The 23,456-nt window shown below is 32.0% G+C and overlaps 2 protein-coding genes across 4 annotated transcripts; one reads left to right on the forward strand and one right to left on the reverse strand.

The window, feature by feature from the left end:
• Nucleotides 1-822: 822 nt before the first annotated feature.
• Nucleotides 823-14,865, forward strand: LOC106078664 (basigin-like). 3 transcript variants are annotated; one of them, XM_056015344.1, is made up of 8 exons: nucleotides 823-981; nucleotides 7,492-7,794; nucleotides 7,883-8,056; nucleotides 9,217-9,300; nucleotides 9,822-10,118; nucleotides 10,961-11,090; nucleotides 11,232-11,289; nucleotides 13,346-14,865. In XM_056015344.1, exons 1-7 carry the CDS (start codon nucleotides 921-923, stop codon nucleotides 11,287-11,289), a joined length of 1,107 nt encoding a protein of 368 aa, XP_055871319.1. In that variant the 5' UTR covers nucleotides 823-920; the 3' UTR covers nucleotides 13,346-14,865. The 3 variants fall into 3 exon arrangements, with proteins under 3 accessions (XP_055871319.1, XP_055871305.1, XP_055871311.1); XM_056015330.1 differs by lacking the exon at nucleotides 11,232-11,289; XM_056015336.1 differs by lacking the exon at nucleotides 11,232-11,289 and having other exon boundaries at nucleotides 850-981; nucleotides 7,495-7,794.
• Nucleotides 13,681-23,262, reverse strand: LOC106078665 (sorting nexin-24-like). Its single transcript, XM_013239627.2, has 6 exons — nucleotides 22,797-23,262; nucleotides 20,642-20,725; nucleotides 20,410-20,514; nucleotides 18,903-18,979; nucleotides 17,917-18,005; nucleotides 13,681-15,264 (listed from the first exon to the last, which is right to left on the reverse strand). The coding sequence occupies exons 1-6, from the start codon at nucleotides 22,857-22,859 to the stop codon at nucleotides 15,191-15,193; spliced, it is 492 nt and encodes a 163-aa protein (XP_013095081.2). The 5' UTR covers nucleotides 22,860-23,262; the 3' UTR covers nucleotides 13,681-15,190.
• Between the last annotated feature and the right edge of the window lie 194 nt (nucleotides 23,263-23,456).

A 23,456-nucleotide genomic window follows, 5' to 3' on the forward strand; every position in this document is an offset into this window, starting at 1 on the left:
CACGTGACCATGCAAATCCAGTTGCGACGTGCAGACAATGCCATTGTCCGTTGGTCAAGTTTTCTTTTCGTCATCTGCGTCTGTCTTCAATAACGGCTTTTCTTTTGGTCTTATAACGCTAATAATATGACGACGGGATGGGATTCTAATGGGAAAAAAAGGTTTCAGCAAGGTTGCGAATCTTCTAATGATAATTAAACAAATGAACATCGCTAACCGAGAAGTTGAAATAATAAACCATAATCTTCAAATACAAAAACAAAATCTAATAAAATATTCAGAAAGACACAAAGATAAAGGCACATTCCTCGTTCCATATGCTAGGACAAATTTGTACAAATACTCCTTCTTCCATATTAGAGCATGGAATGGGTTGCCTGAGCTAGCCAGGAAAACCAGTGACTTAATAGAATTTTATTAAAGGTCATTGGTTAATAGGCATGACTAAATGCATGACGCGTATGACGTAATCATCTTCTTTTTTGAAGTATATAATGTCTGAATTATATAAGATAAGATAAATCTAGCTAAATTGAAGTCCAATTTCGAAATGTTATTATCAAAGCACCCCATAGGCGTAGGCCTATATTTTTAGTTTGGTAAATACATGTAGGCCCTAATAAATAGCTGGCTGTTAAATTTTATTTAGCTTCACTTTTAATTTAAATTTCCTTAATAAATATATACGACTTAGAAATCAGTGAGAAAAATACATATGAAGTAGATGAATTTTGAAAAATGCATAATTAGCTAAGCAGGGTGATTACCGAAAACATGAAAACATTGCAGGGGGCTACGTGACAAAAAAGTTTAAGAACCACTGGTTTAGCGGAACGTTTGGCGCATGCGTAGATCTAAAAGGTCACAAAAATTGATGGTTTGTGCATCGTAGATGTCAGTGTAGTGAAGAAAGGAAAATCATGGCGCTGTATTTTGAGTTATTTGTGGTCATATTAGGATTATCGTTAATACATGGAGAAAGTAAGAGTATTTTATTTATTTTGAAAAACTCGAGTTAACAATCTTTAAACTACATCAATATTCTAGATCTACTGATATACTATAATTATACATAGATCTAGATCTACATAATCTAGACTAGACTTTGACCGAGATATCGAAAACATGGCGGATATGAGGCTGATCAGCTGATCTAGACTGACTCGAGACTTACTACACTTAGATGTCTTAGATCTAGATCTATATAATATAGACGTTAAGCTAATATAGACCTAGATACAACCATTAGTTATTAGAGCTGGGTGGACTCAGAGGCGCCCCATGGCCATAGATTATATGGTAGATTCTTATAACTGAACACCGTCGACACCGACTTTCGGGAACTAGAAAATATATCAGTGATTCCCAAAGTGGTCTATATAGACCCCCAGGGGTCTACGAAAGTGAAAAAATTAATTGGGGGTCCATGAGATGTCCATGGGGGTCTACGATAGTAGATTTCATTTAGGCAGGTCATTACTTAATTTTCACATTCCATTAATGTAATTATTTCCTACACTAATATATGATTAGTACCTTTGTTAATCCTTTCAATATTTACCCATCTATTCAAACGAAAAATTGTTGTATTCAATTCCAATACTTATTTAAATAGCTTTTGTCTACATGTAACTAATGTTTAGAAAAAAATAAATGTAGACTATACAGCATTGATTATTTAAAATTGGGATTCATTCCTTCCTTTTCAAACAATTGGTTGTCTTCTATTAGTGACTTTTTTATGACAATATGAAACCAGTTACGCTGGAGGATCATCTGAGACAATGCCACCCTGACAAAAATAAAGATTTGAAAAACTTTAAAACACTCAAAGATAAAGTTCAGAATAGACCCACAAAATCTCTGTTCGACATCATATAAATTAAGATGATGGTTTGTGAGCGTCTTTCAAGATTTCTTTACTTATAGCAAAATACGGAAAGCAGCAAAGGTCAAATATTGAATATACTAGCCGTTTTACACAAACCTACATCTGTTATAATTATAAGAATTTCTTAAAGTAACAGTTCAGAGTCGCTTTGGTGGCATGAGTTCTAAAATTAAAAGCTTCTTATGTAAATCTTTGCAAACGACATAAATACAGTTTGTCCTGACAAGGTGTAGCGCTGTGTCCTACAAACTGTCTTATGGTCTAATGGTTGCCGTCTCCTTATATTTCCTTAGGGTTGACCCACGAGACCTTTCCCATGTTTGGGTATAGTTGCAAGGCAGTAGAGTTTTGAATTAAGTTTTCCTTCTGCTAGGTGGGTAGCAAGCCAAGGCTAATGAGCCCTTCCTGCTCGAAGTTTACTGGTTTACGCTCCAGTTACTCGCCTTCGCCCCTTCTCCTGTTAATGAAAACAGTTCCGCAGATTTAATATTTGAGCCACACATGAAAGATCAAGAAATACACAAGAAACTGCTCTTTGCGAAACCTCTTACAATGATACTTAAGGCATATTAATTAATTAATTAATTAAAATTTAATTTTGGAAACACTACTTCAGACAACAAATTCGTATATGAAACATAATATCCATAGTTGTGTAGTTTTAAATCACTTTTTCACTCTTCAACTCACTACAGTTAGAAATTTGCTCAAAAAAATGTTAGATTGTAGTAAAAGAAGTAAATTCACTTTTGCAATATGCATTTATACTAATTTATAGTTTATAAAATAGTCTATTTCCTCATATACTCTCTCTCTCTCTCTCTCTCTCTCTCTCTCTCTCTATATATATATATATATATATATATATATATATTAATATTATTATTATTATTATAATATATGTCGTATATATTATTGTTTATTTGTTTAAATACCTATATAATCTATGTGTAGAAACAGACAGAAATAAATTTATATATCTATATATTATAGAGCTATACATTAATTATTTTAATTTAATAAACATGATATTTTCAACTATGCTACTTGTATTTTCTCTCTGTCTTTCTTTTAATTCCCATCCAAGGACCCTTTTCTTGTTTTCATAATTTGGATGTTCGTTTTGTGACACCTTAACATCCCCTCCCTCCCATAGATGCTTATAATTCTTTTCCTGACTCTCTCCCCCTTTGCTCCACTGCCTGTTGGATAATTTGTGACACTACACTCACTACACGCTGATATACACTACCTCTCCTCACCGCCAGCTTATCTGGCGTGATCACCTGCAGTGGGCATGGTCTCTGGCTTCAAATTAGCAGCCCGCACTTTTTCTTTCATTCATTTATTTATGAGTAATATATTCTAGATATCTCGATCTAGGTCATGTTTGTTCATTGAAAAAATCATAGATTTATTAATCCCAATAATATTTCTTATTACAATTTTGCTGTGTTCAAAAAGGAGAATGAGCTGAATTCATTATTATTTGTTTGGACACCCCTTTTTTAAATTTTATTTAACAGCTAATAATGGTATAAATGTGATTGGAATGTCTTTCTAAAGATGTTTGGAAGCTTATTTTGATATGCCCATCAGCCTATGATCAAACAGGCTCATAATATAGCCTTCATCCCTTATATGGGTATGAATTTGCCGGGGGAGGTTAAAACAACAGCTTTACATACATGGTTACAGAGAATCTAAATAAGTGAAATCTGCTTTGGAAAAACGGAACAAAATTACTGTAACTTATCTAAAATTGGACATGCGCAGTCCCGAAACATCGTTTTTAGCTTCAAACATAAAAACAAATGAATTACAAACAAAAAAAGCGACCCGTTCAAGAAAGGAGAATTCGGTGGAGTGTTCAAAATATAAGAACCTCCTCTAGATCTAGTGTCTGTAGATCCCGAAAGTGGCGAAAGTAAAAATCCCAGTCTACAGTGTCTACAAGTCTACACCAATGACAGTCAATGCCAGTGTCACCAGGATTCGAATCGTGCCCCTGGTTATAAGTCAAGAGCTTTGGCTTTACCACTCAGCACTTCAGCCACCACGCTTCCAATATCATTGATTATTAAAATAAGATATAATAAAGATCTGTATGCTTGGCTGTTCTCTTGGATAGTCAATGTTTAGACTTTTTAGACACAACTTCACAAGTAGCATAAACCTGTAAATCTAGGTTACATGTATAGAATGTAGATATGGTCATTTTAAAATTAAAATGTTTTTAGCAGGTAAAAAAAGAGGGGGAATAGTCAAGACACTGTATCAAGAGATCATCAATAATTGATCGACCATTAAAATGTGACGTTAGCCTCAAATACATAGAGTCAGTTGTGCTTGTGTGGCGCTGGCTCTATAAAATTAAAAAAAAAATTTTGCCATAAAGCTCATAATGCGCTACAAAGACACTCATTTGAAACAGATAATAATGTCAACACAAATGAATAAAATAATAACAATAACACACTTGACAAACACTGTCTTATATTCTGCCTACACCCCCTTTCCTGCGCTTTCTTACACTATTCCACTTACCAACATTCACACATTTTCAGTGCCAAGTAACAATGTAAATTTCAAGACTCAATCCAAGCGCAGCCTTCAGACCAACACACAATAATAAAGGGTCAGTGATAGCGCAACACACAGGTGTAAACCAGGCCATCAACACAGCTCCAAACATCCTTCAAGTTGTAGTAAGAACAATGTTGAGGGGAAAGAAGGGGGACGAGCCATCAATCGAGTACCAACAACGGTCAAGCCGCTAATTAGGTCACAAACACTAAGCGTGATAAATACGTATTATAGATAGATATATTGCTTGTGTGTGACAAATACTACGCATGCTCTAAAATATGTTTTTTTGGTAACACAGTTCATAACAGGGGTTCTCAACCTTTGGGTCGCGACCCCTTTGGGGGGTCGATTGACCATTTGCCAGGGGTCGCCTAAGACCATCATAAATATGGATTGTTATTGTCTACCCTACAATTCTGTATTTGTGGATGAGAGGGGGTCGCCGAGCTTAAAAAATTGAGAACCGCTGGTTCACAAGCTACCATATAATATCTGTTTTGTCCTCCAATGGCTTGATGAGGGCAGGATTATCTATTAACTGCCAAAGCTCATTAGGCTCCCCACCAAATAAATATCTGGATTTATAAAGGGCCTTATATCTCAAAATAGCTTAGACCTAAGTAATACCGTTACGGTAATATGTCGGTAATGCGTTACTGGGCTTAGCACCTTACACTTATGTGTATCGTCAGTTTCTAAGCAGAGATGGGCGATATGGAGTGGCACCTTTGATATGGAGCATGTGAAAATGACTAAAATCTGTCTGTGTTGACATGTCTTAACAAGAAAATGATATAAATAACAAAATTTAAAGATTAAAACACTTTTGAAACACCATACTTTTCACAAAATTTTAAGATTATAACACTTTTAAAACACCATACACTCTTCTCAAGTGTTCGAGAGCTTTTGATTGCATCGACCTGACCCACTTTAACATCAAATATAATTTTAACGATGAGTAGTAATACAATAAAACATATTTACTTTTTAAGACAAATGTATGAGGAGTTCATAGATACAATCAGTTTTTTTCCTAGGTCTAATTCTTACGAAGATACATTTCTTCTTCTTCTAGCCAGCTTTATTGCTGCTGAGCTGTGAGCTCTTTTGCAGACTGTGCCAAGGAAAAAAAGTGTGCTGTTTTCTTCAGCTGTTCAGCACTGCCGTAAAGGGTGTTGGTTATGTTGGGCTGTAGTGGAAGTAGGGTCTGCCTAAGGTGGATTAGGGAGGGGCATTCAAAGAGGATATATAGTTTACGGTTTCAAAGGGGTGGGCGCAATGTCTGCAAAGGGGTAGTTGTGTGGAGTTTATTTTGTTCAGGTGGTAATTTAATAGTGGTGTGTGTCCTGTTCTTAGTTGGAAGATTGTAGATTGTTCTTTGCGAGGGAGGAAGTTAATACTGTCCAGTTTGTTAGGTGTAGTAATTTCTCTGTACATGGCTCTGCCTGTGTTTCCTGATGCCCATTGGTTGAGCCACTCCTCTTTTACATTCTAGATATTATGACTATATACTCTATACTTTTTAAAAAATAGATCTAAATCTTAAGTCTAATACTTAAGACTAAATTATCTTTTTCTGATCTACACCAGGCATGTTAAACTCTTTAAGGTGTATGGGCCACAAAAAAAACGTCTATGACCTGAAGGGCCACAGCCAAAAATCAGTTTGAAAACATCTCTACTAGACTAGTTTTATGTAAATTAGAACAATACAATAGAATTTAAAAAATTAATGGAATACCTGTACCATAGTTAGCTAAATTTGTAGTACAATTAAAATTTACAATGATCACACATTTTCGCAGTCCTGATGCTGGGATACAAGTTTATTAATGTCAGGTCAAATTTTGTTTGCCATTGACACTTTCATCACTGATGACAAATTTTGATCAGATAGTCTTGGACAGTGATGAATTTTTGTAGCTTTCATTATGTAAAAGAACTGCTCAAAGATATAAGTGCTTGCAAACATAGCAAGAATTCTAGCTGCAAATTTCCGCAATTCACCGTACCATTCAGGTAAATAATTGTATAATAAATAACAGTCTTCACTAGGATTCAAAGCTTGACCCTACCGGTTCGGAAGCCAATTGCTTTACTGCTCAGCTACTGCGCCTCATGATTGGAGATGGGGGCAGGCAGGGTTTGAACCAGGGACCATCGATAAGTCCGACCGACAGTCCAGCGCGCAAACCACACGACCAGGCAAGCATTATGTCTGATGATGGAGATTTAAAAAAAAAAAAATTTAAAATTGACTTTATATATATATATATATAATATATATATTAATATTTATTGTACATCCATAATAACTTGGTTGACTTTGTAATGTTCAAACTAAATTAAGACACATTTCAACATCAGTTTAATATTTTAAATTTAAGTTAAACATCATTTTTAAATAACAGGAGTTCCATAATAATTTAAAATTATTTTATTATAATTAATATAAAGCATTTCCTGGATGACTGTTTGGTTGGATATAAATGTGTAACAGACTATTGATGATCATGATTTCAAACCATGTCTGCCATCATTTTCTGCCTCTTGCTGGAGGTTTGCTGCAAAAGATCCAAAATTTGTAAAACAAAGAAAAACTTCCAATTGAGAGCTGATAATTTTATAATATAAGTGTATAAGTAGATAGGACTTGAGCTTGCTTAATTAGCATGAATAGACAAAAAGCATTGATGTGCCAAATGACATTAAAAATCTACTGGGATCTTTGATCTTTTTATTTATGAAGTGTTAGATGGTAAAGATAAATGTAGTGCAAATTACTAAACTTCTTTGCAAATATTTATTTTTTTAAAATGTGTTTTTTCTACAAATTGCCATACATTACTCAGGTTTTTGATATGTCTGAAAATTCTAAATTTACATCCTCCAAAAAGAGTTGAGACTCAAACAAATCCCTATCCAACTTAGCCACCTGCCACCATGTCCTCACTAACTGGCTGTTAGCTTAGTTCAGACTTATTCTAACAAAACTATTTTTATTTCAGCAGTCAACAGTATTGTCATTTACCCTAAAGAGGAAACACTGCTGTACAGAAATGGTACTATGGTCGTCTTGTCATGTCAAGTCAGAAGTAAAGAAAATGGCACTGAATTGAAATGGGAAGGTTCTGTGGTAATGAGCACAATCAATTCACTAAATGTGGATCCTGAAACCAAAGACGAGTTGTTAACAAATAATTTAACCATCACTTCTTTTAAATCAGTAAACAGTGGAGTTTATACTTGCAAACATGTTAACAGAAATGCTGTTTTGAGCCAAGCAAGTCGTACCCTAAAGTTAGTTACAGGTGAGCATTTTTTTATGCAGCTTAATTAAAAAAAATATTTTTTTTCAAGATTATGTTAAATATTAAATTGCTGTTGTCTAATTTTCAGAAACTAAAGAAGGCTTTACATTTAATGAAGCAAACAAGACAGAATCTGCCAATTTGTCATGCAATATAAACTTGCCAAATGTCAAGAATGTTACATGGATAAAAAACAACATTGATTTATCTGACAAAAGTCACTACATAGAAGAAAATAATACATTGACTATTAAAAATCCAGGTATGTCAAGTAGATTAAAAGAAAATGGAGTTTATATTTTATTACCAGGGTTTCTGCTGCCTCCTGAAATTCCATGATGTCCCGTAATCTCTTGGAATTTGAAAAAAAAATTATAAAACTTCTGGAAATCTCCTGGAATTCTAAAACATCCCCTTGAATGTCTTGGAATTTTGCCGATCGGGAAAAAAAAAAGAAACGGCAAAAAAAAATATGGCACTATTGCAGCGGAAGGGCCCTTGCGTCGGAAATTCGAAATCAGCGTTTCCAAGTATCTGCAGAATGTGTTTACTGCTGCTTGATGATAGATAGATCTAATCTATATATATATAGATAGATAGATAGATAGATATAGATCTAGTATTGTTATTGGATCGATTTTTCAATGAACACGTTGATTTTCATTCAAATTAGAACTATGTTATGTATCTTTTTAGGCTTAATTTTCCTGTTTCATTTTGTGCCCTTATATTTTCATCGGCATTGGACTGCATTATCAGATCATATTACTTCTGTGCACTGGCAATTTAATAAATAGATTTAGTCTAGTGACCTAGATCTAGATCTGTGTCCTAAATCTATATCTAGAATCTAGATGTAATCTTAGTTTCTTTTTGTGTGTGTGGTACTGTGTTCAATCTAAGCTAGATCTAGAATCTAGTCTTATACAAGAATCGTAGATCTAAACTAGTTAAGACTTGATTGTTTGATCATTGGGCTGTTCTTGAATGCTAGATTAAGATCTAGATCTATTCACTATTCTATAACCTTTTGTATTAGTAGATATATGAGACATCGTAAACATCATTATCATTAATGTACTGTGCCAGACTGTGGCTTGCAAAAATATAATCTAGATCTATCTATTTTCATGTTTCTTTTGTTAACATTTAAAAAATTGAATGAAATCCCACAATCTAATTATAAATTGGTATCATTGAAAATATACAAATTATAAATTCAACCAGAGAATCAGCATATAATATTTTATTTCTAATTTGCATGTTTTTTTTATATTGATAATTTCATTTGGTTTACTTACAGCAACTAGAATCTCAGCTACTCCACTAAATAAGTATTATCCATTGTGACTTTTAAAAATATTTTAGCTTTCATACTACCATTGTTTTTTTTAACATCTTATAAATGTTTATTTATACCAGAAAGGAAGCATGCTGGAACATACATTGCACGGTTCTTTATTGAAGGTTCATCAGATCATTATGACTGTGAAGTAGATTTTACAGGTATGTACAATTAAGATCTTTTTAGGTTAATATATTTGTTTATATCAATCAAATATATAATAAATGTTTGCTTAAATGTACTTATTGTTATAATTTTTTTTTTATAGTTATTCATTCAAAGTTTTTAAAATGCATTTCTAAACTTTAAAAAAAATTGGACTCATGTTTTTATTTTGTAAATTAATAAATAATTTTTGTACAATGCTTATATAAGCTCCCTCTGTATGTTTCTTGGATTTCGGTGTTTGGCTGTTGGAATCAACTTTTCAACCACTACTTACTTGTCCAGTAATCATAAAATTTTGCTTAATATTCATGATCGTTATAGCACATGAATCAATAAAACAGGGTTTCTGCAGCCTCATGAAATTTCAGGATGTCCTGGAAATCTGGAATTTTAAAATATCTCCTTGATGTCCTAGTATTAGTGTTGTTGTTTAAATTTTTTACTTGTTATTATTTACCTGTGCATTAAGTTTTCTGTATTTAAGAACTATAGTTTTACTTTTTACACTGTTTAGCACCTCCTCATGTGGACGACTTTGAAAAGGCTAAAAACTTGATACAGGATGACAATATGGAGCTGCAGTGTAAAGTTCAAGGCTTCCCACATGCAGTAGTCACATGGTACAAAGATGATATTGAGCTGAATGTGACAGAAGGAGGTCGTGTTACTCTCATGCCTCTAAATGGTTACAAGAATGCTCACCTGAAGATTAAGAGTGTAGAGTTTTCTGATGCTGGGGAATATGAGTGCAAGGCTTACTCAGCATACTTTGATGTATCATCCTCAAAGAAAGTCACAGTGAGAGTCAAAGGTACAGAGTTAGTTTTTTGATCATAGTGATAGTTTTCATATGATTCTTTTTAAATTGATAGAAAGATTTCCAAAGTTATTTTTTTTACTTCGTTTTTCTAATAGTCTTTTGGAATCTTTAGCACTATCTGTCATGTATAGTATCTTAAATCTGTAGGGTAGGATTGAGAAAAGTCACACACAACTGTATGCCCACCTTGTTAGGAAAATAAGGCTTTCAATATAATTAAATTTGAGGAATTATGATTTTATGGTAGGCAGACATACCTACCAACCCGCAAAATCATCAAAAAAGCTCACATGTTCTGCCGTTCCGCATTTGCGACTTTTTGTTTTGCCAAGTCTGAAATTCTGGTGGTGAGAGAAAGGACTTAAAAGTGCAACTAAATAAATTTTTTAAAAGACGTTTACAATTTAAAAAAAGAAACAAAATAATCTTCATTAGTCACATCCCCAATTTTGTTTTACTTCTCTTACCCTTTCAACATTGTCTTTAGTAAAGAAAGTCAAGCCCAAGAATATATAGGTATTAATGAATAATAAACACAAGTGTTATACTATGGATATCTGTACTGTGAAGTATATTTTATGGAACTTTCTAGAACACTAACAGTTTATAGTACTTTTTGCCTCTGGCTTTGTTTTTTTCTTTTGTTTATAGACTATAATATGTAGAATTTGTAATTCTTAAACAAAGAAATGTATTATTTTACATATGAATGCTGATAAAATACATTTTTTTTAGAAAAATGGTAGCCTGCAAATAAAATATATATTTATGTATGCCTTCAGCTGTCTATGTTTCATTTTATGAAAGATATATTTAAATGATTATTGTTCCAGACAAACTAGCTGCTCTTTGGCCATTCCTTGGAATTGTTGGTGAGGTAATTATTCTCTGCACTATTATCTTCATTTATGAGAAGCGCCGCAACAAGAGAGCAGAACAAGAAGAAATCAATGCACAAGAAGCGTAAGTTGTTAATGATAAATAAAAAGACCAACGCATGTATTATATTAGACTTTCATTAACCCGTATAGTAGAAGCTGTAGAAATGCTCATGGACAAAGAGATGTAAAGTTTCTAGAAGATCCTGATTTTTTTTCCTTACAGTAAAAATTCAGAAACAAAAGCTGGTCTTCGTCGTCGTGAAAAAAGAAGTGAAAATTAAGTTGGTAGCATTTGTGTCACTTTTACTGCCTGGCAACCATAACCAAACAATCCTTAACAATTTAAAGATAAAGATAAACATTCACCTTGGCAATACTTTCACTATTGCTGATACTATCACATTTAGCATGTTTTTTTGTTTTAATATATATATATATATATATATATATATATATATATACAGTGTTTCTCAAACTTTTACTTCTGACACCTCCTATACAATGTGTAATAACAGGCCTGTTTTAGTTTCAAAGATTACTCACAAAATAATTTATGACAGACAGAAGAATTTCAACTGCTTTAACATGAAGAGATGATTAAATTATTTGAATGATTTGAAATATTAGAAATGTCAATAGTTAATAGCTCTAATCCAAATACTTTTTTTGTTTGTTTTTGTCTTTGAAAACTAAATTGAATGTTTGTTTTTTTTGCCCTCTTGCTAGATGGTCATGTTTAAGAAACACTGATATATAACAGTAAAACAATATATGTATATATATAAATATAATAATATATATATTATATATATATGCTGTTTTACTGTTACCAACTTCTATCTGTCTTCACAGAGAACATTTTCTTGAATCTCAGCATGAACAAATGCACATTTTTGCTTATGTGACATTATTTTATTTGACTTACTATTTTAACCATTTTTTTTAATTACTTGCACTTCAAACCTTATTACATGAACCAACTAGTGTTTTTTCTGTTCAGTAAAATCAAAGTCTAGAAACAGTCTCAAAAAGCACCATAGTGAATTTTGATTGTAATTAGAAATCCAGCTTTGCAAAGCCATTTGTGTTCTCATGGAAAACAAAATAAATTTCACATTCATAATAATTCAGGTCTCTCTTTGACTGCCAATTTTTTTAAAGTGTTTCTTTTCAATGTTAACTTATTGTAGCTGAGTAGGAAGCAGAAACAATTAAAATGTTGGTCATGTAAACTTTGTGTAACAATTCTTGACTAATTATTATCCTTATGTCATTGCCTTTTAGTTGAACAAATATTATACAATAAACCTGACCTATCTTTTCCATTTTCATTACTTAAAAAGAAACATTTCTTTGCCAACTTTAGTTCATGCAAATCTACTAGGTACATGTGCATATGTTGGCAGGAAATACTTTTTTTTTATTGGTTCCTCTTACCATTTTTTTTTATTTATGCTACTTTTATAAGGGAGTTTTGAGACTACAGGAGCTTGACTCCACTGGCCTGTTTGTATGAACTAAAGCTGCTTTAAAATTAATTTACACACTTTTTTTTTATGTAAGACAAAAAATGGCTGTTTTAAAAAATAAAATTTCATAGCATAGCTTAGCAACACATAATGCATTGAGTAAAAAGTAAAGTTCTGTTTGAGGCATAGGTGTAAATGAAGTCAGTAAATTCCTAGAGATCAGAGACACTTAGTGGAGCTCTCATTTATGCCTTAGTAAGGACACTTTATAAAATATTTCTGTTATTAACAATTAATGCAGTTATATATTTTTGTAAGGAAAAAAAAAGATAACTGAAACTTATATATGTTTCTTGTAAATATAATGATCTGGTGACATCAAAAGTTGCACACTCAATAGTAGTTAAATTACTGTAAGGTGTACAGTGTCAAAAACATTTGATCTCAAAACATTGAACTGAGGACAGAGTTTAACAAAATTTTATTTGTATAATAAAGTGGATACCAAGAAAATGCTGTAAACAAAATAAATAGATCTTACAACTGTCTTCTTTTGAAAATAATTGATTTGTACTTTTATTTTTGACAGTTAAGGAAAAATAATTTTGCTCAATTTAATGTCAATGTAAGAATTTATTCTTTGAGAAGTACTGAATGTTGTATAATTAATTCATTGTGAAATGCAAATACTAACAATGTGTCACTAAGGCATTAAATAACTTGATATGTCTAAACATATTTTTAATTTGTTATACTCACTGCATATGCATGAACTAATATAAAAATTGTCAATTTTTTTTTTCTGTACAACTTGTAATATTTTTTGCATACAACTGTAATTTTTTTTCTTACCTTTTTATTTTTGTAGTGATGATGCAATTTCTGACAAGAAAGATGGCCTTAGACATCGCAACACAACCTCCAACAACCCCACTGCTTAAAGAAGAATTGTTTTGTTTTATGTTTATTGTTTGTTGCTAAATCACAATTTTACCTGGTTGTTTTTTAGACAAACCTGAACACTAAGAGTGCTTAAGTACATTTTTAACATTTCTATTACAGTGTCATAAGCAAAAATTGAAACTTTTTTTTGTTCTAAAAGGAATTTAAAAAAAATAAACAGATACAACTTGGAAATGTTATTTGGCTTATTATAAGATTATCTGTAAGCTATGGAGATGGCTAACATCTAGAGAATAAATGTTTTTTTTTTTTTTATTTCTTAATTTAATTTTCAAACATTGTAATCTTGTACTGCCTTTAAACAGAATTTTATCCGAAATCAAGTATTATTTTCACAATAGAATATAATAAAACTAAGTGTTTTGTACATTTTGTCCCTATTATTATGCAAAAGGTGTTTGGCCTAATTTAACATTTTCTTGCCCTTAGGTAATCAAACTCACATGGTAGGTAGTTTAGACCATACAATAATGTCATAATTTTTGTAGAATAAATGTTATTGTCTAGAAATTAGAACTTGTATACACCCTTCTGCCCAATCAGAACTTTCTGCTATAAACACTATATTGTAAAATACAACAGAAACATTGGTTGTATTTTTTTTTTATACCATAAGGTATGATATTATTGTTTAAAACTCTAAAATCATGTACATTTAAAGTGAATCTAGTGAACTCAGTTGTTTTTTTTTCAATAGCTGTTCATAAAATTTGTGTGTGTATATTCAGAACTCTTCATTCAATTTTTTTTTTCTAATACTTTTTATTATTAACTTAACACTATTTTAAGTGGTTTCTATGTGTGGTAATGACTTTGAAATGTAAGATGGAATGGAAGACATTGAATTTTTCTTTGATCCATTGTGTGAAACATCTCATTGATACTGCTCAGTATGCATGGTTTGAATGGTGCTTACAGGATGTGAATACACAGCATGAGATGGTGTAGTGAATGATTTATTAAATCTGTGATAAATAAGGATAGAAGAAACAGTTCTCATCAAGTTTCTTAGCGTTGTATTTCCATTACAATTTCTAAATGAACCATTTGTTTAGCAAATGCATGCTTCCCCTAGTGTTAATTATTGTAACAGTAAGTGTAGTAGTGTGATAATGTTGTCTTTTTTGATGGGAGAACTTACTGCTTTTTTTTTCCAGGCATGTAATGTCTTTAGTTTAGATGATCACATTCCAGCCTGCATTTTATAAAGCTTTTAGAGTGTTGTTTTTCTATTAATACAATAGCTGCAGGTGTTGTTTTTTTTTAAAGATGATTTGTACATTAAGTTGAACCTAATATTGTATGATTTCCAAACTTAATTTTAACATCCTTGTAAATGTTTGTGTGATGTGAACATTTTGTTATATTTTGTACTTGGTCTTAAGATTGTTTTGCTCCATATGATATAAACAAATTAATCTCTAACTATAGGCTTTGTTTATTTTTTTTTTTAACACAATTAAAGTTTTGATGTAAAATTTTAATGTTGATGCCACTAAAGTTACAAACTCAGATGTGAGTACAGAATTTTATTCACAACATTATATAGAAAACAAATAGTTGTAAATGAATGTAAAGATTCAATAATAAATGTCAATTACTAAAGGTTCCTAGACCAAGAAGTGAGTAGACAAGTTGCACTATCCTAAGTGAAATAAAGGATGTGAAATAAAGGATAAAAAAAGTAATTGCTGTTAAAGAATTCATAAAAAGAACAATGTTGAACTTGCACAAGAGAATTACACCACAATCATCTGGGATAGTTGAGTGGTGGTGAATACAATCCCAAAGTAACACCTTGCTTGATAATGTCAGGTAATGAATCTGTTTACATAAGTAAAATTATTACAAATAACAAGTTTGTAATAAGCAACAAAATATAGTTATTATAAGTATACTAAATAAAACAATTTTCAAGAGTTAGATTTTAATCCTTTCACATACAATTACTTTATATATACTGCAGTAAAAATACTATTCTTCACTGTAGCCAACATACCATACTTTGAATCAGCAAAAAATAATGCCTTCTACAGTCTCATCTTATGACATTTCTAGAAACTACAATGATTACCCTTTGCATATGGTAATTTATTATTTTTTTCTGCTGACTGGGAAAAATGGAGGGATTTGGTTACAGCAACCCTCAAAAGTCGAGGTACAAATTGAGAGAGAGAAGATTCTATCTTCACTGACTTAACCAGTTTGACAATGTGCAGTTAAGCTTGACACTAGTTCTAGAAAATCAATTATATAAATAATACAAGCTTAAAAAATTCATTTCACAAATAAAAGCTACACTTATGCCACACAGCAAGCATGGATGGTGGACATTATTGTGCATCAAAAGCAACATAAGTAAACATACAGAAACAAATTAATACTAGATCTGTGAAGATTTTGAGCTGTAGTTAAAAACTAACTATAGCTGTGATGAGAATTATGTTTGTCCAGAAATATATAAGTTAGATTACCTACTGAATAAATATATTTTATTTCATTGAAGCTCTATCTCACATTGTATAGACAAATGTCTTTTGCTTTCCCCCAGCTTTGTTTAGTTTTTTTCCTATACTCGTAATACTTGTACGGGGCGAGAATGCCTTGTATTTTTGTTTTGAATTGTTTTTGCTACGTCACAAAGTCCGGTGACATTTATTGGTGATTCGTTGTCCTGAGACAGTTCACCCTCTGATTTTGGTTGAAACGGACGGTGTGTTAGTCCGTAAAAGATTATTAGTCTGTACTAGTTTCTTGGACTTGTATTATTCAGTAGGATTTTTGGGACCCCTGTTTAGGGTGAGTTACTTCGTGGTGATATCTCTTATTGTATGTTATATGAGGTTGTCGCTGTTTCTAGTTTTGGAATAGAGGTTGAATTTTGTTATTTCATTAATAGGGTGCCAGTGTTGGACTTGTATATACTAATCTTGAGTCTATGCTAGTGTGAGTGTCACTTGCCGTCTCAGAAATATATATATTACAGTCTTCGGTGTCATTGTCAGATTGGCGATCATCGACGGCGTTGAGTGTCAGAGCAGTTACACATCAGTTGGTATCAATTTTATATTGGGATCAGCTGAGGTCTAACTTTACTATTACCGAGGTTGGCAGTTTCGTTATGCCAGTCGGTCAGAGTCTGGTGGACTATGAAACCAGGGTGACAAGTTGATAGCAGTAGAAAAGGTGCTCAAATTAATTATTGAATAATATATATATATATATATATATATATATATATATATATATATATATATATATATATATATATATATATATAGTCTATTTATCATCCTCATTGTATATATACATATATCAGTTTCATACAATTAAATCCTTTTTTTTTTTTTTATTTAATCCATCCACCTAGTTCGTTACTCTATGTATGAATGTGTGTGAATGATATTCTTATCAGGCTGAACCTCAGGTCCTAAACCTGACACTATATATAAAGAAACTAGTGATCCTGACTTAAATATCAGTTCTTTAATTAAAGTTCAAGTCAATATTTTATATTCTTGTGTGTTCATTACTAGCTAAATATGACACTAAATCTGTTCCAAAGTATGTTTTATGTTGTGCATAAAATAATTTGCTACACCTAGAGGCAGCTTCTGACCGAGACAACTGGAGATGTTTAACAAAGGCTGCGAGATACACATTTGAAACTAAAAGGAAATTTACTGCCGAGGAGGACAGGTGTAGTATGTGAAAAGAAAACTTAAACTGAACACCAGAAGACAATGGTAAAGGCAGTGCTGGATGTGGCAAAATATGTGGATCACAGCTAGGACATAAAAGGCACATGATATACTGCACTTTTCATTAATATAGTCCTAGACTAGCCTTAGTGTATTTTACAAAGCTTATATCAACTTGCTCTGTCTTTATGTCAGTCTGTCTGGCCAAAAGTTTGTAAAGTTATTTCTCCTACACCCAATGTTGGATCAAACAGAAATTGTGCACAATTATTACTTTTAAATGACAACACAAGAATTAATTTTAAAAATTAACCAATTAGTTAATTAACTATTGGTAATAAATTTTTTTGTTTAATATCTCAAACAAGGGAATGAAATTGTACTTGAATAAAGTGGTGGTATATGGTGTATTGAGAACGCTTAAAGCATGAAACAGCGCTAAAGAACAACTATGTTAGTCTAGATCTATTACAAATTTTATTACATGACTGAACAAAACTAATCGGTACACTTAAATATTTGCAGTCTCCAAAGTGCTAATTCTAAAAATCTTAAGAAAAGGGTCGAGTTTTAAGAAAGCTATTTTGTATTACTGACACAGACCTAAACTAAGCTAAAAATCTAGTCTATTCTGTAGTTATTTCTTTTACAGATTACTTCCCAAGAATTAGGGACTCATTACAAATTATATTCACTTCTGCCAGGTCTAATGACATCTTTAATAAATAACTCACTACATCATAGATTCTTAGCTAACATCATAGTTTTGACTCACCTTTTTTCTTTTCTTTTAAGAAACTGTCTGCCTCTAGTGTGATAATTACTTGATGAGATAATTGGGGTTCATCTTCTCCTTTTATAAAACTGTAATTATTCAAGTAAATGATAAGGGTTATTTAGAAATCCTTGACTATATAAAATACTTTATGCCACATGTATGAAAATGGAATTAAAAGCATCTACTGACATATCCTCAACTTTATTTGGTGAGAGTCTTATGCCAATGACATATTGTTTCAATTACTAGTATAACATCATCACTTGCTTCAATAAGCTAGTTGATACTAGAATAGCTCAAAACTACTTAAAGAACTATGGTACTACTATTGAAGCTCTAGTTACTAAAGTCTAGAAAGGTCAGGAAACTACAAACAGGCATATATGGGGGTTGGGGGTAGACAAGAGGGTGGTTAGTTAAAAAACATATTTTAACATAATGATTTCTTCTATTAAAACACAAGAAGTAATGCGTGCTTGACTAATTTAAGTTCAAGTTTATGCTTCATCACCTGTGTTCCAGTGTATTACATAACTACAAATCTGCAGCAACACTCAAAGTGGGAACAGAAAAGTGGCTTGCAGCATTACATTTCTCATCCAATCCAAGAAATGAAGGAATCAATGAAGATTCATATATTGTAAGAAGGACACACAGGAAAAGAGTCAATACATGTTTTTTTGTAAAAAAAAAAAGAAAGAGATGATTCTGTTGATGTGAGGCACTGGACAAAATGAATTCAAAACAATAATTCCATTACTATGACTCTCTCTTCTGACTCAAGTGATAAATAATTAATCACATAAATTTTAATTTTCAATACTGAGAGAAGATGGTAGCTTTTCTAAGTGCAATTACTTCATCAGAATAATCTCTATTTCGGCTATATTTAACGCGTTTTGAAACTTATAAATATTAAGACTATTATAGTTTAAATAACCAGTAGGCCTATATAGTCTTACAACAAAGAAATAAGAACTTACTCAAAACATTGATCCAAAATAGATGTTTCTAAAAACACTAACAGAGCATTGGGAATGGGATCATTTTCTAATATGCCCTGTGATATAAGACATCAAGAAATATTAATTGTTGAAATACAACACTTCTATATTCATATAGTCAATCCTCATTAAAATGAATATGGTTATACTTAGCTTCTGATTTTATTTCAAACTTCTGATGTCTCAGTTATCAAAAGTGAAATATTAAAAAAAGCTTTTCATATTTTTTTTCCTGATTTCCAACTAAATTCAATTTTCACTTCTTTACAATAGTATACAAATTACAAGCTAAAATGACATATCTAAATTTACTTATTTTATTTTTTCAACATAGGTTGTTTTTTTTTCTTAATCAATATTTAAATATGCATTTATGCAAATATAACAGATTTTATTCTCTTGAGAAAAAAAGGATACACAACCCTTACAGTTGAAGAAATGCTGCCAATAGCTAATGAAAACATGAATAGCCTTTTTAATTTTCTTTTAAAAATAATGTCTACGTTTGTGTAAACATTATAAATGCTGAAATTTAAAAACCGAATGGAATAATTTCAGGGCTGCAAATAGCTATCATACCTAAAACTACATTTTAAGCATATTTAAACAGTTGAGAAAGTGTAAAACCTGTTAACATCAAATGTAAGATGTTGTTTTTTTTTTCAAATAAAGCTTATATCAAGTAGTCACTCTGTCTGGGTGGAATCTTGTATATATGTTATTTCTCCCACTTCCCATTCTCAGATCTAATTGAAACTTTGCTCAATTATTTGTTGTTGATAACATCAGACGAATCAATAACAAAAATGACAAATTATTTCATCAATTAATTGTAATTAAACCAATTCTGTTTTACATAGAAAAGTTAAGCTTTGTTTAGAGAATTTGGTTATTCGCAAAAATTCTTATAAACTATAGACTTTTATAGGCTTTAAAACCATTTATTTTATAAGTACTTGAATAGCTCAGTGGCTAGCTGGAGGCTCAAGACCTTATGTTCAAATTCAGATACAAGCAAATTTCTTTTTCTTTAAATTGACTTTGAAAGGATAGCACAGTAATCTTCTTCCAGATTACCCCCTCACACACAAACTGTTCCACAAAACACTGAACAATGACTGACAAAAACACTGACTCAGAGAGTCGAGACCACACAATGATCCATCTTACACCCATGTATAAAACAGTTTTGAAAACAAAAAAAAATGAAGTACAGTCCATCTAGCCATGGTCTGATGACGCTGTTACATGTTTGTAAACAACTGCCCAAACATAGATGAATTTACCACAACCGTCAATTCATACATCCAGTTCTGTGTATTTTTACTATAACCTGATAGATAACTTTATGTTGAATATTTTATTAGTATAAATAGATTTAATATTTACATTTGTGCTTTCTATGCTAAAAAGTGATTTGAATGTAAAAATTAACCTAAAATACTGAACTGAGTCTGAAGTTATTTATTGTGACAAACAAACTTACTTGAAAATATGTGTCTAAACCTATTCTCCTTTGCTCCAGTACTTTGCTATTCCATTTCAACACCTTTTTTGGTGGAAACTCTGGAGTCTTGATAACTTTTTTGAGCTTTTGAAAAAACAAAATTAAAGCGAAATAAGAAATGAAAGGAAATTACAAAACATGTTCAAAAGACACTGCAAGTCAAGAGTGAGTCATATGAATAGTGAAGAAACCATGTATGAAGTAAATGTACCTGCTTGTGAAGATCTTCAAATTCTGAGTATCTCTTCTCTATCACATGATGTCGTCCAGCAATCCAAACATCCACTGTAAATGCCTGCAAGAAAATATGTTTGACAAAATAAGTAACATCTAGATATAGGAATATATAGAGATTCATTTTCTATTTTAGTTTTGGCAAGCATGCCTATGGTAATCTTTTTGAGCCTTATTATAAAACAGAATTATATCTTAAAGAAAAGGCTTCTTTTAATTAAGAAAACAATAATGAAAATAGGGACTGTATGGAAAGGAGTAAAAAAAAACATTCCCCTTTCAGACCTTATGGTCTATAGGGCAGATGGTGTAAAGGTCATCTGTTTCTGTGGCCTACGATTGACAAGAGTGTCATGTGGCCAGCTCAATGACCAACCGCCTTTACTTTTTCCCAACTAATGTCAGGTAAATATAGAGGTGAGGCTAGGTGCTGAAACAAATGATGATACATACATATTAAACATAAATAAACAGCAGAACCAGGGACCAACTTTTTAATTGAGAGAAAGTAGTGAATTAAATGTGACGAAAATAAGGGACTGCGCCTACCAAGGCTCGAACCAGTGGCCCAGAGTCATTTCGCTCGTAAGCACCTAGCTTCACCTCTATATTTACGTTCACAGCTTAATTGCTCATACCTACTAAAACTTCTATATGTAATGTGTTTATGTTGTCCACTTGTCATTATGAGAGATACTTAATTAAATAGAGTCATTGTTTGTCTAATACATGCCTAACGGCTGTCTGTGTCGGCTCTATTGAAGTTGTTGGTGAATGGATGTGGCGAGGTGGGGGAGGAGCAAGCTAGGGCATGTGACCGTTGACCACTGGGGTGGTAATTTGCATATGAGCGAAATGACTCTGGACCAGAAAAATGTTTTTTTTTTACATTCTGATGGTCTAGAGGTTAAGTTCGCTTAGTGCGTTATCGCTAGGCGGTGTTGTCGTTTCCAGGGCCACTGGTTCGAGCCTTGGTAGGCGCAGTCCCTTATTTTCGTCGCATTTAATTCACTACTTTCTCTCATTTAAAAACTTGGTCCCTGGTGCTGCTGTTTATTTATGTTTAATATGTATGTATCATCATAATGTCAGGTAGAACTGAGTAGACTCAGAGGCGCCCGAAGATCCTGAAATTGGAAATCCCAGTCTTCACCAGGTTTCAAACCCCAGAACCCAATAGGGACTGACACGAAAAGAGTGGGGTTGTAAAATATTTGGGAGAAAACTTGATAGATCTAGAATAATCTAGATGTCTCTCTCTATATATATCTCGAAGATCCCGAAATTGGAAATCCCAGTCTTCACAAGGTTTCAAACCCCAAACCCCAATAGGGACTGAAACGAAAGGAGTGGGGTTATAAAATATTTGGGAGAATACTTGATAGATCTAGAATAATCTAGATGTCTATATATATATATATCTCTGAAATTGTAGAAGTACATAAAAAAGTCAAACCTAAAAGAAATGCCCAGCTTTACAAAATAAATTAAGTTGCACAAATTAAAACATAATTAGACTCTACCCCTATAATTAAATGTGACAAGTCTGAGACAGGCTATTCATTAATCATTAAAGCAAAGGCCAGAAAAGAATACCTATAAAATAGACTTAGATCTAATCTATAAAAAAAATATAGCCTTATAATAGTTACTACTATAGTAGATCTATTGTCATTCTAGTTTCCTAATCTGATCTATAATATAAAAAAATATAGCCTATATGAATAGATCTAGTTTCCTCTTCGGAACTTCCTTTCTGAAATTTTGTAGTTGGAACACAACATAATGTCAATGTGACAAATAGATCTAGATTCTAGATCTAGGCATTTTCTAGGGTATCATATGTCAAAGAGAGTGAGATCAGTAGATCAGGACCATGTCCATGGAGCTATGATATAGACTCTAGATAGATCTATCCTTATTATATGTCATGTCAATGAGAGTGAGATCAGGCTGATCAAGACCTAGAGATCTAGATTATTTCAAGATATTATTGATATTTATTCACATAACAGTAATTAAGTGAGTAACAGTGACACTGACAGTAGTGTAAGGTCTAGAATGGCATAGTAGATCTAGACTCTATTTTAAGTTTAACAAACAACATCAACAGTACTCAGCAGGTACTTAACTGTAAACACTTCATCCCCTTCTTTTACTTTTCTGAAGCTTGGAATGTTAACTTTTAAAGTCATTGTGACTGTCACATATCTTAGCCTAGTAACTAGATCTATCTAATTACTATAACACTTTAACAGTATTGAGTATAACTAAGCAGTCTCAAATGTCTCAAGACGTCAAGTCGACTCAAGTGAAGTCTCATCAGTACAGTAACACTCACTAGATCTAGTAACAGTAGAGTTTACTGAGTAGAGTAGTAAGCTAGATCTAGCCTAGGCCTAGCATAATCTAGAAACATTTATTAAATCTGATGCTGGATTAGGATCTGTTTCTACATCTAGATCTAGATCTAGACCCTAACTCTACAAAGGTTACAGATATGGACTCTATTAAATAGTAGATCTATTATATTATGTATGGATGATAATAATAAGAATCTAAAAGTAGAATCAAAGAGTTAAGTTTTGTGTTTACTTTGAAAAAAAAAAAGGGGTGTGTCTTCGTGTATAAATTGTGAGTTGGATTAATAGATAGGATATATAAAATCTAGATCTATATATTAATATAGATTATATATAAATATTATAAAGATATATTTATCCCACATTCTATAGGACAACATTTTTTTTCAACACAGTGATGCATATTTTCAAAACAAACATTTAAAAATA

The sequence above is a fragment of the Biomphalaria glabrata genome, chromosome 1, assembly GCF_947242115.1.
Source record: "Biomphalaria glabrata chromosome 1, xgBioGlab47.1, whole genome shotgun sequence".
In the NCBI taxonomy this organism is placed as follows: domain Eukaryota; kingdom Metazoa; phylum Mollusca; class Gastropoda; family Planorbidae; genus Biomphalaria; species Biomphalaria glabrata.

Coding starts and splice junctions, on each gene's coding strand:
- LOC106078664 (XM_056015330.1), top strand. CDS start 921: ATGGCGCTGTATTTTGAGTTATTTGTGGTCATATTAGGATTATCGTTA. Junction 7,795..7,882: donor TACCCTAAAGTTAGTTACAG/GTGAGCATTTTT, acceptor TCTAATTTTCAG/AAACTAAAGAAGGCTTTACA. Junction 10,119..10,960: donor AGTCACAGTGAGAGTCAAAG/GTACAGAGTTAG, acceptor TTATTGTTCCAG/ACAAACTAGCTGCTCTTTGG.
- LOC106078665 (XM_013239627.2), bottom strand. CDS start 22,859: ATGACTTTAAAAGTTAACATTCCAAGCTTCAGAAAAGTAAAAGAAGGG. Junction 20,515..20,641: donor TTGAAGATCTTCACAAGCAG/GTACATTTACTT, acceptor TTTTTTCAAAAG/CTCAAAAAAGTTATCAAGAC. Junction 15,265..17,916: donor CTTAAAAGAAAAGAAAAAAG/GTGAGTCAAAAC, acceptor TTATGTAAACAG/ATTCATTACCTGACATTATC.